Source organism: Vicia villosa, linkage group LG1, assembly GCF_029867415.1.
Source record: "Vicia villosa cultivar HV-30 ecotype Madison, WI linkage group LG1, Vvil1.0, whole genome shotgun sequence".
In the NCBI taxonomy this organism is placed as follows: Eukaryota; Viridiplantae; Streptophyta; class Magnoliopsida; order Fabales; family Fabaceae; genus Vicia; species Vicia villosa.
In genome coordinates this window covers 45,829,460-45,841,824 of record NC_081180.1, presented here as the reverse complement: position 1 = coordinate 45,841,824, position 12,365 = coordinate 45,829,460, and the positions used below count along the sequence as shown (strand labels likewise).

The 12,365-nt window shown below is 34.9% G+C and overlaps 2 protein-coding genes across 2 annotated transcripts; one reads left to right on the top strand and one right to left on the bottom strand.

The window, feature by feature from the left end:
• The first annotated feature begins 6,461 nt into the window (after positions 1-6,461).
• LOC131636464 (L-type lectin-domain containing receptor kinase S.1-like) lies at positions 6,462-8,832 on the top strand. Its single transcript, XM_058907071.1, has one exon. It carries the CDS (start codon positions 6,563-6,565, stop codon positions 8,552-8,554), a length of 1,992 nt encoding a protein of 663 aa, XP_058763054.1. The 5' UTR covers positions 6,462-6,562; the 3' UTR covers positions 8,555-8,832.
• Positions 8,833-8,890: 58 nt separating this feature from the next.
• Positions 8,891-12,024, bottom strand: LOC131636457 (ferric reduction oxidase 8, mitochondrial). The gene is made up of 8 exons (XM_058907064.1): positions 11,788-12,024; positions 11,584-11,677; positions 11,195-11,380; positions 10,864-11,101; positions 10,454-10,781; positions 10,106-10,364; positions 9,347-10,017; positions 8,891-9,251 (listed from the first exon to the last, which is right to left on the bottom strand). The coding sequence occupies exons 1-8, from the start codon at positions 11,942-11,944 to the stop codon at positions 9,070-9,072; spliced, it is 2,115 nt and encodes a 704-aa protein (XP_058763047.1). The 5' UTR covers positions 11,945-12,024; the 3' UTR covers positions 8,891-9,069.
• Positions 12,025-12,365: the final 341 nt, after the last annotated feature.

Genomic DNA, 12,365 nt, shown 5'->3' with positions numbered 1-12,365 from the left:
CTTCCTACATGGATGACTGTTTCCTAAAGTGAACATATTTGTTAGTGATAATCTTTTAAACCACATTTTGTGCCCTCTTTATGACATGTACAAGTTGGATCTTTGAAGGAAATTTATTTTTGTTGGTGGTTGAATCAATCATAGCCCAAACGCTCAGAAATGGTGTTATTCCACTTCCCCGGCAACCATAAGTACACTGTCATGTCTGCAGACAAATTTTTCTGTTATTTCGAATAATCTTATAAAAATGTCTTTTAGAAATTTAGAAGCATCCTGTGTAATGTTATATTTACTTTAAAAAGTCTAATGAAGCAGGTCCATAGAGTCCTTCAATTGCAACAGGTATACCCTTTCTTTTATCAGCACCTTTGTTCAGTTCAGTTTGTATCAAATCATAAAGAGTATTTGTCCACCACCCTTGACATTTAATCACCACAGACATGGTGTTTTCATCGGCTTTGGAACTCGATATTGTACTGAACGAGTGCCATTGAAGATGTGATATAGTTGGTATCTTCAAATACACAACACTTGTAGGGTTATACTTTAGACCTGCAAATAGCCGAAAACAAATCGTTGACATGGAAATATGCCTCCAAGTATAATTCAATTTTGATTTGGGTTAAATAAATTAAATACTTGGATCTTTGGGCAGAATTAACTCCAGAGCTTCACAGGGAAAAATTCTAGCTTAAACTATGCAAGTTTTTGGGCTCGATTGAATTATACAGAGCAATTTATCGAGGCTAAAAAGAAAAACTCCTGGGAAAACCATATAGAAGTCGGTGGCAACTCTTGCTTACCGCGACATTTCAATAAAGTCGGTTCACCGTATAACAATATATACTATAGAGTATGTCTCAAGAAATTCAGTTTTTCAGCACTAAAATCGGAACCCACGAAGCGCACAGGAGGATACACGAGGCGGGTGATTTGTTGGGTTTCAAAGCAATTAGCCCCTGCCAATCGCGGGAGGCGAGTGATCGGGACGTGTGAGGCGCGTGTCTTGCTTTATGTGTTAGTCTTAAGCGATGTTCTCTCATTTTTTATTCTAAGGGAGGAATTTTAGAAAGAGAAACTTGGAGATATATTTATATAGAGGGAGAGAATTCCTAGGATTTATTATTCTAAAAACTTGATTTATTTTTGTTGTAATTTAAATTCTGGAAAATACTTTTTAACACTTTAAGATTGTTTATGATTCATATATTAAAAGGAGGATAAATTAGATAAAAAGTTGGGTAGAAAATAGAAAATATTCTTATGAATTTAGAAATATATTTTTTTGTAATTATTTTATAATCTCTTGTTGAAAATTCTTTATTGGTAGTGGATCTGAGAGATGCTCTTTCTTTCAGGGAGTAGATCATTTTGAATTTATCTGAATAAATAATTTATATGTGCTCTTGTTCTTTATTCTATTCTTGCTATTGTGACTTTGTTTGCACTAACTGATAGATTAATTTTGCTTAAGAGTGTTTAGAGTGGTTATCGTTGTTCTTTGTCTGACACATCACGTTCTAGTTGTGTCTGTTCTTGATTTTCATTTCACATGAAGTGGCGTCCATATTGAGGTAAAGAGTTCAAGTTTACAAAAGAGCACCATGAATTCTAAATAGGATATCAAAAAGTTTTCAAAAAACAATGATTTTGGATTGTGGAAAATAAAGATGCAAGCAATATTGATTTAAGAAAAATGTGCGGAAGCATTGAAAGATGATAAATTGATGCATGTAAGACTAACACAAGCTAAAAATACCGAAATGATGGATAAGGCTAGGAGCGTCAATATCTTGTGCCTCAGAAATAAAGTGTTGAGGGAAGTCGCAAGGGAGATGACCAAAACAAAAATGTGAGTCAAACTTCAATCAATATATATGACTATATTCTAGACTCATAGGTTTTGTCTGAAATATGGTAGTGACACTACTACAAACAATACTTTTTATGATAACGTTTTAACATCATCCAACAAAAATCCAAGTTATAATGTTTGGACGCGCCACATTTATTTATTTTTTTAAAATATCATTTATTCGCTCTGTTTGAGTATATAACCGAGGAGTGAACTAATTTAAGGGACATGCTTTGAATCTCACCAACTATTTATGTTTTTAATTCTTTAAAAGTGGTGTCTTTTTTTTATTTAATTTTTTATTTAAAAATTAAGGGATCTATTCCTTCAGTCATAGGCGACGCCAACGCCCGGCGACCTAGGGTAGGTGCCTGGACTCTTCCTTATCTCGCCCGAACTTCAAAACCTCATTGCATTGGTCTCTCTCACTTAAGAAATCGAAAGATCATGGTTAATCGTCCCTCTTTCACTCAGAAACAGTGATCGTGTTTAGATGCCAGATCGTCACAAATTCTCTTCTTCTGCTTCTTCTTCTTCTATTTCTTTCACTTTTAAGCTTGATTTTTGATGCGGAATCGTTGTTGTGATGTTATTCATTGTTGTTGCAGTTTGTGGTTTATGAATCGGTGAAGAATTGTTGTTGAATTTATCGTTTCGTGCTATGCACACCAAGTGTTCGGTGAAATGTCTGAACCATGTTCTTTTGTTTTTATGTCATAGATAAGATATTCTCTTATCATTTAGGTCTTAAATTTAATCTTCATTGGAAGTACACTTATTTATGAGCAATAGGTTATAATAAATGAAAAGCGATTTGCGTTATGTATATTTATCTGAAAATGGAGAGACTTTGATATATGATATTAAAAAAAGGCGAATGATTTCTAGAAATGGCATCACCTCCTTCTTCTATCACTACCAATAAAGTGAACATTTTATCTTTCCTTTCGTGTATCATTCATCTATCGCTAGCATCCTGCTGTTAATTGCACAATTTATGCACTCATTAACACTTAACAGTGATTTTCCTCAATGTATAAGATTGTTTGAAAGCATGCTTATGGGATTTAGCTTGGTCCTTGTGTATCACTAGGAAAAGGAATGTCTTGTTGCATTTGGGGGATCGAAAAAAGAGGCATCAAATCATCTTTAACAAATGTTAAAGAACCTGTATGAGTATGAGTTTTCTTTTAGTTGAACTTCTAGGTTTCATTCTTTTTTCTTGGCTGTGACAGGTTGAAGTGTTGAAAACAGACTACCACCAAAGGTTCAAGTTCTATACTTGAAAAACATTCATCATCCACTCAACATAGAAATGACTCTTCCCGGCGTTTCATCGACTCTATTGTTAGAAAAAATCTAATTTCTGTAATAAAAGGTAAGGTTTACTTCAAAATATTTGTAAGGTAACAGTCAATTTATAGTTTGTGCCCAGGCTGTATAATTTTTCTGGCTTCGCCATTGGCTTCAGTGTCTTCAATAACCAAGGTGTTAGATACCCAGATTTAACTATAAAAACACTTGTTCATTAAGTTTTACCATAAACTTAACCCATCTTCATCCGCTTCAAACTCGTATACATCATTCTTTAGGGGACATGCTTCGAATTCCAACATATGTAGTTTATGTTTTTAATTCTTTAAAAGTGACGTCTTTCTTTTTATTTTATCTTTATTTAAAAATTAAATGATCTATTCTTCCGGTGACTTCAATAACGAGGGGTTAGATATCCATATTTACCAATAAACGCACTTGTGCATTATGTTGTACCCTAAACCTAACTCATCTTCAACCGCTCCAAACTCGTAAACATCTTTTCTTAGAATAGATTACAAGATTGAACAATCTTCGAGTTTTCTTAACTTGTTAAGGATTCTTTCAAAGTTATGTGTTGTTGTTCTTCTAACATCAACCTTGAACAAAATATTTTTTAATTTTTGTAATATATCTCACATAATGGTGTTGTTGTCGTTATTTCCATCTATGGAAAAGTCGTTGTCATATTTTGGAATAACTTTCCAATATTATCAGTAAAAAAACATTCTATAATTTATTACTTTTTTTTTGCTTACAACATTGAGAAATTTATTGATAATCATACTGATAATATATAGCAAGCAACACCTTGAAAATTTTCTTTTGAATATAGTCCTATGTATGAATATTTCAACACAAAAAAAAAATTGTGAATGGTAAAAAATTGAAAAAGAAAACAATACATGTTACTTTTAGTTTTTTTATATTCACTATTTTTTCAATAGGAATAGTCTATTACCTTGGTCAATTTAGAAATCGAGGGGAAAAGTTCCATTACTACGGAAATGACAAACAACAAAGATTGAGAAATATATATAATCACACAGGCCCAAGCGTTATGTTGTGTGTGGTTGTATATATGATACTTACAATCACGGCCCAGTAACCGCTGTAATAAACTAGAAAGCGGGCGCCCAAAGGATGGTATGACTTCAGTCGCATTCGTAGCAAATGTGCCTTCTCCTACCGGAGGAGGAATTTGTTATACATTGTTATTGGGAGGGTTTGCCATCTTCCTATTGTATTTCCTTTTGGTATTGGTTAATTTCTCACTTAGTCTCATGCAACAATGTTAAACAGATTTGAAAAGAAAAAGAAAAAACACAAAACTTGTGACAAAAAAACTAGACACGGTCCCACTGGGCGTGCCAATTTGTTTACCCTGGAATTTTGTAAACAAGCACTAGTCTTCCAACAACAACCATGTTTTGCTTACTTACAAGATCGGCTAGATTGATTCTAGGATATGTGTTTAGTTTATGTGTTTTATGTCTTTCTGATATGCATTATTATGATGGTTATGACTAATTTATAAGTAAATTCAATGTTTTAAAAAGAAATAAAGGCAGGAAAGTAAAAGACTTTGACTCGAAGATAAAAGAAATCTAAAAGGACGTTGATAAAGGTAAAAACTGGTAATTGAAGTAAAATGTGGTGAATCATACGTACATTCTCAGAAAACTCATTAGTCCATATATGTTGGTACTTTGAGTATTGTTGAGTGTTTGTACAGAATTGAACACACAAAAATCTAACGCTAAGATTCTAATTTATACTAATTCGACCATAACGGTCTTTTCCTAACGGAATGTCACATTGTTGCTTGCATGCTTCTCTGATTCTAAGAGTGTGTTTGGATGAAGTAATTTGAAATTTTCAAAGAATTTAAAATTCAAAGCAATTCAAATGATTCAATTGAAATTCATTCATTTTTAAATTATTTTGTTTGGATGGAGTATTAAGATAATTCATTGTTAGATTTTTGGAGTCATTTTTATTAAATTTTAATTTTTTGGATCAAAATAAAAAATTAAAAGTAGGGACCAATTTGCAATTTTTAAAAATTTGAAGGACCAAATTGTAAATTTAAAAATTATTAAGGACTAATTTGCAATTTTTTAAAAAATTTTGGGGTCAATTTTATAATTTTGGAAAATATGAGGACCAATTTGCAAATTTTGAAGAAATAATAGTAACAAATACATTTTATGGAACATGAGAGGAATTTCAAATTCTTTGGTTTTTGGTGTCATTTCAAAATGATTAAATTTAACTTAGATGAAATACTCCATAAATTTCCATCATTTTAACAATTCTTCAATTTTGTATCCAAACAATGGATTTTGGTCAAATCATTTTAAATTCCCTCAAAACATTACTTTCCCTCATTAAAATGCTTCATCCAAACACACTCTCATGACCGTCATTTTTGGATAAGATCGATAGTTTGAATTTGAATCTTCTTCGCCAAACCAACCAACGTGACCGTCAATGAAATCTCTTTCAAAACTTCCAAAAAATATTCTAAGTTTCATATGCTATTCGAGAATAACTCCTTTCGTCAATGCTTAGCAAGATAAAACCAATCATGAACTTGGTATTCGAACAACCTTCATAAGTTAAGCTTGAACTTCTCTTCGAAATAGCTTTATTACAACACTCCTTATTTCAACTTAACACTTCTTAATCGTCGAAATTCCCAGCTAACACCCGCGCAATAGATTTTGTTTACAAGAAAAATGAGTGTTTGAAAAACCCACACATATTTTAATCAATAAAAAATAATTATTTGAGAGACGGTTAAAAAGATAGTATTACTAAGCAATGTCTAATTGAATGGACATAAAAAAAAAAAAAAAGAGGGGTGCTATATATACATTGAAATGTATATACACCATATCTACACTTTAATATTTTCAAAATATTTTAACTCTAACACAAAAATCAAGGCAAAAAAAAATAATTAAAAAAAACAAAAGTGCATGTAACAGTATGCATATACGATGTAGTGTAGCTTTTTGGTGTAATCATAATATTTCTCAAAAAATATTGACTTAAGAACAACGAAATTTTTTTTTTAACTAAAAGTAGGAAGTTCGACGATAATGGAGCTTTCCATCGTAAAAGTCAAGCTTCCTATCTGTCACACTCTCGTTGAATATTCAAACCACGCCATTAATCAGGTAAGGATTGGCTACCTTTGAGTCCAATACCTTTCATACCTTTGACTTTATCTCTCTCTAGCCAACTCTCTCTTATTAAACACATTATTTTATTAATTTATATATTTTACACATAAATTCTTAGTTTTAATATTAAAGGTACCAACACCCGACCCATGTAATAGTAACTCATCCTGACTCTCACAATCGCCGGCTAACCAACACCGGCATGGATACGGATACCCCACCGTTCCACTTCCTCTTCTTTCTCATCCTCATCCACCTCCTTATCCCCTCCACTCTCGCCCTCGATTTCCTCTTCAACTCCTTCAACACCACCGCCAACCTCACTTTCATCAACGACGCCCGGGTCGAATCCCCCGTCATCCGCATAACCAACGACACCAGCAAATTCTCTTTCGGAAGAGTTTTCTACCCCACCAAACTCCCCATGAAACCATCTTCCAATTCCTCAAACATCACTTCCTTCTCCACTTCATTCATCTTCTCCATCTTACCAGATATCCCCGATAACCCCGGCTTCGGTCTCGCTTTCGTCCTCTGCAACACAACCTCCCCTTCCGAAGCATTATCTAGCCAGTACTTCGGTTTATTCTCAGGCGCTAAAACCGCTACCGTTTTTCCTCTTCTCGTCGTCGAATTTGATACAGGACAAAACCCTGAGTTCAACGACGCGGACAACAACCACATCGGAATTGATCTCAATAGCCTCATATCCAAAGACCAAACACCTGCAGGATACTACAACTCCACCGGAAGCTTCGTACCTGTCCAAATGAACAGCGGCGAAAACATCCGAGCTTGGATCGATTTTGACGGCATGAATTTGGAGATAAACGTTACTGTTGCTCCGGCTGGTGTTTCACGACCTTCAAAGCCAACGCTTTCGTATAAAGATCCTGAAATAGCTAATTATATTTCTCCTGAAATGTTTGTTGGATTTTCAGCTTCGGAAACGAGTTGGATCGAAGCACGGAGAGTTCTCGCGTGGAGCTTCAGTGATACAGGGACTGCGAGGGAGTTAAACACAGCTAATTTACCAGTGTTTAAGCGAAATTCATCGGGTTCACTTTCGGGCAAAGCGATTGCAGGGATTGTAGTTGGTTGTTTTGTTTTTGTTTTGAGTTGTACGAGTGTATTTATATTATATTATCGGCGGCGGAAAAACAAAATAAAAGAAAATGAAGATGATGTTGAAGATTGGGAAATGGAGTACTGGCCTCATAGATTCTCTTACGAGGAACTAAGCATAGCAACAGAGGGTTTTCAAGAGGTTATAGGTTATGGAGGGTTTGGAAATGTTTACAAAGGGACTCTAATGAACAAAACATTGGTTGCGGTTAAACGAGTTAAACATGATTCTAAACAAGGGTTAAAAGAATTCATGGCAGAAATTTCAAGTATGGGAAGACTTCAGCATAAGAATTTAGTACAGATGCGTGGATGGTGTAGAATGGGTAATGAACTTATGTTGGTGTATGATTACATGCCGAATGGAAGCTTAAACAAATGGATTTTTAATAAACCCGTGCAAATTCTGGGATGGGATCAGCGGCGCAGGATTCTTGTTGATGTTGCAGAGGGGATTAACTATCTTCATCATGGTTGGGACCAAGTTGTTATTCATAGGGATGTTAAATCTGGTAACATTTTGTTGGATGCTGATATGAGAGGAAGATTGGGAGATTTTGGTTTGGCTAAGCTTTACCAACACGGACAAGTTCCGAATACGACACGTGTGGTGGGAACGTTGGGGTATTTGGCGCCAGAAGTTGCGACGGATGCAACGCCAACTTCGGCTAGTGATGTGTACAGTTTTGGGGTGGTGCTGTTGGAGGTGGCTTGTGGGAAAAGGCCGTTGTTGGAGTCGGATGTAGAGATGGAGGAAATTGTGCTTGTTGATTGGGTGAGGGAATTGTATGCAGAAGGGTGTGTGGTTGAAGCTGCAGATTCTAGGATTAAGGGGGAGTATGATGTGGATGATATGGAGATGGTGCTGAAGCTTGGGTTGGCCTGTTGTCATCCTGACCCGAGTAGGAGACCAACCATGAAGGAAGTTGTTGCGTTTCTTCTTGGGGAGGATGTGGCAGAGGCGCGGAGGAAAGCTTTGTCCGATTTGGCTCAAGGTGATGACAAATATGGTTGGGGCGGCGGGGAATTGATTGAAGAGGCTCCTTCGCATTCCTCTTCTCCATTTTGACTAGTGACTTCACTGCATCATATAGTTGGAATTTTGTGATTGAATTTTTCTGGATTGTGTTTTGATAATGGGCAACTTTCCTTGTATGGGGTTAGATTATTTCCACTTTCAATAAAGTGTTTAGATACACCAATTATGTTGGGAAATTTGGTGCCTGTATATGATAGTTTGATTTAGTTGCTTTCCATTAAGGTACATTATCCTTATTTTGATGGATGGATATGTATAATATATGTATACATGAATAATGACAAATGGATAGATCATTATTCTTCCTACATGGATGACTGTTTTCTAAAGTGAACATATTTGTTAGCGATAATCTTTTAAACCACATTGAAGAATAAAAGAGGGATGCTTTTGATTACGTTCATATGTGAACTTTTGTGAGATGTGAGACATCACAATTACATATTTTGAAAAGGGGTGCTCTGATGAGTGATGAAATCCATGGCTTATTGAACTATATAACTATGGTAATATGAAAACTTGAGAATGAAGCCAAATTTAGAGTACTAAAGAGTGAAGTTGAGAGAGTGTAAAGTGAAGCATGGTTCTGCTTTCTTTACACCTAACTTCAAGCACTCAAATTCCTGCTGACACGCAGCCGCCACTGATTCCTTCATGCTTTCAGGTCCACAAACCAAAACTCCAACATTAGATCCACACGTTTCATTCTTGAACTTGCCTAATATATCTGTTCAACTCAAATGTAATATACTAAAGTTGTCAATTTTTTGGTCAATATAATACTTTTAGAAATGAAAGGAAAGAAAATAGATAACTGACTACCTTTAAAGTTAGGCCTTCCTCCGAAATGAACTTCATGTTCTTCAAGATCATTTTTACTTTCAGCTGAACTTAGATCAAAGGGTTTGATTTCCTTCCGCGACGTTGGCGGAATCCCTTTCTTCAACCTTCTCCATCTCAACACAATTGCTATCAATGCGCTGCAAGATAAAGCTACGACAAAAGCAGCTATCAGAAGTAAATCCACAATCCAAGACGAAGTTTTTTCCTTGGACTTTTTCCTGTGTGGAATTATAGTATGGTTGAAACAAATTAGAAAAATAAGGAAAGTGATGGAACAAAATCCAGTGATAGCAGCCATCCAAACTGGACTCTCAAGTCCATATGCTGCATAATATTTTGAGTTCACACTGTCCAATTTCATGGTTTTCACTTTCACGAAGTCATTTAGCAGCTCCGTAATTCCCATGTCTAGCTGCGTTTCTTGTGTAACAAACAATTTCAGTTTCAAATGAAACTTTCTGCTTGCTTGGTTGAGTAGCAAATGCATGATCGAATGTAACAAACAAACATCTTGTGCCCTCTTTATGACATGTACAAGTTGGATCTTTGAAGGAAATTTATTTTTGTTGGTGGTAGAAGCAATCTCGGCCAAAACACTCAGAAATGGTGTTATTCCACTTCCTCCGGCAACCATAAGTACACTGTCATGTCTGCAGACAAATTTTTCTGTTATTTCGAATAATCTTATAAAAAAGTATAATAGAAATTTAGAAGCATCTTGTGTAATGTTATATTTACTTTAAAAATTCTAATGAAGCAGGTCCATAGGGTCCTTCAATTGCAACAGGTATACCATTTCTTTTATCTTCACCTTTGTTTAGTTCAGTTTGTATCAAATCATAAAGAGTATTAGTCCACCACCCTTGACATTTAATCACCACAGACATAGTGTTTTCGTCGGCTTTGGAACTCGATATTATACTGAATGAGTGCCATTGAAGACGCGATATAGTTGGTATCTTCATATATACAACACTTGTAGGGTTATACTTTAGCCCTGCAAATAGTCGAAAACAAACCGTTTACGATGAAAATTCTGTCTCAAAATATAATTCAATCTCAGATAGGTGTACAGAAATTAAATACTCGGATCTTTGGGAAGAATTAACTCCAGAGCTTCACAGGGAAAAATTCTAGCCGAAACTATGAAAGTTTTCGGGCTTGATTGAATTATACGGAGCAGTTTATCAAGGCTAAAAAGAAATACTCCTGGAAAGACCATGTAAAAGTGCTTATCTCCGGCATGAAACAAGAAAAATACTAGAAAGAGTATATACAAGTGATGTGTGTAATAGAAAATCTCAAACTTTCTTCTTCTAATTTGAGGAAGTGAAGTAACGAAGATAACTAGCCCGATAACAAGTGCGATCTCCCCGGCTAGGTATATACGTCCGGTCTTTTGCCACTTCCAAATCTGTTTTCAAAAATATGATTTCAGATTATATTTATTAGTTCTCTAAGATAGTTTACGAAGACAATTTTCGAAAAGACTTAACCTCATCTTGGATATGGTGGCTTACACCCCAAACAAACAAAGTGCTGGCACCATGTATTGTAGCAAAAAGTATCATTGCTGTTCCAATCCATGTATGATACTTAACCGATGCTTCGAATTGAATACCAAATATGCGAAATAGAGACAAGCCTCTTAAAATCGGAAGAAGAAGCAAAGCTAAACAAGCTTCTGCTAACAATCCAAACCTTGTCGCTATTCTGAGATACTTGAGTTGCCATCTGAAAGCAAATTATGATGATGCATTCAGTGAAATAGTAACAAATTTTCTATTACTCAACCATAAAAAAATGTCAAGATCCGAAAACACTTACAGGTTCAATTTCAGTGATTTGTCTTGCATCAACTTTTTGAAATCCTTAGAAATTCGAGCGTAATAAGTCCATCCCAAGAAGACTATAACAAGGATAACTACCAGTATTTCAATACTGGTTAAGATTCCGAATAGACTATTCACCACAAGTGGATTCGAGAACACAGTTGATGGACTCCTTGCACTTCTGCAGTATATAGTTTCAAGGAAATCAAATTTTAAGTGAAATGAAACTTCATTTTAAGTAATATTACGTATGGACTAGCCTAACACTGAAATTGTTAACCACCAGTGGAATTCGAACTTGAAACCTTAAGAGGGACACACTCAACCGGCCAACCCCTCGGCTTCTCTAATTCAAATAATTGATAATGATAATACTATTATTACCTGGTTCTTTGATATCCAGCTTTCAAATCCAAGAAAAGAAGTCCAATTATTGCAATAGCAATTATAGGAAATGTATACACAGCAAAGTTTAGACCTGTAAAAAAATCTTCTATTTAGCATTTGACTGAAATTATTGAAATTTCATGTTCCTTTATATATATAAAGTTAGAAAAAGTGACATGCTAGAGATATTTTGGTGTGTACCATAGTATCCAAAAATTGTATTATTGGCACTTTGTTCTGCATGTTTCCATATTCTTGTCCATGCTTGAGTTGGCTTCAGAATCCAGAGAGAAATCCAAACTGCACATATGAAAATAATCAAGAGTTTGAGAATTGCAAGTAAAGTAGAGCTTGTCATCTCTCACTTTACTACTTTGCCACACTTGAGGGTCTTTTTCTTTTCTTTTCTCTATACTTGGTTTATAATATGCTTAGATTTTATGATGACATTTATAAGGGAATTTTATGATAATATAATAAAGATTGGTTGCCATATGGGAGGTGGGAAGATCAAATCTAGCCTCACATTGCCACTATCGTTGAGTGCCTGTCACTTACAAAAGCATTTCCTATAATTTACTAACAAACTAGTGTGACAATGACTAAATTGGTTATGCATAATCAATTAGTCTTTCCATAATTATTATGATCCGATTTTGGTTTTTTTATTGTTTATTTTTCTATGAAAATTTATGACAACTCAACTATATATAGAGCACGAGTGATCATTAAAAAATCACACAAGTAATTTGGAAACATTTCAAAAAATTTCTCTTCTC

Coding starts and splice junctions, on each gene's coding strand:
- LOC131636464 (XM_058907071.1), top strand. CDS start 6,563: ATGGATACGGATACCCCACCGTTCCACTTCCTCTTCTTTCTCATCCTC.
- LOC131636457 (XM_058907064.1), bottom strand. CDS start 11,944: ATGACAAGCTCTACTTTACTTGCAATTCTCAAACTCTTGATTATTTTC. Junction 11,381..11,583: donor GCTGGATATCAAAGAACCAG/GTAATAATAGTA, acceptor TATATACTGCAG/AAGTGCAAGGAGTCCATCAA. Junction 10,018..10,105: donor GCTTCATTAGAATTTTTAAA/GTAAATATAACA, acceptor ATTTGTCTGCAG/ACATGACAGTGTACTTATGG.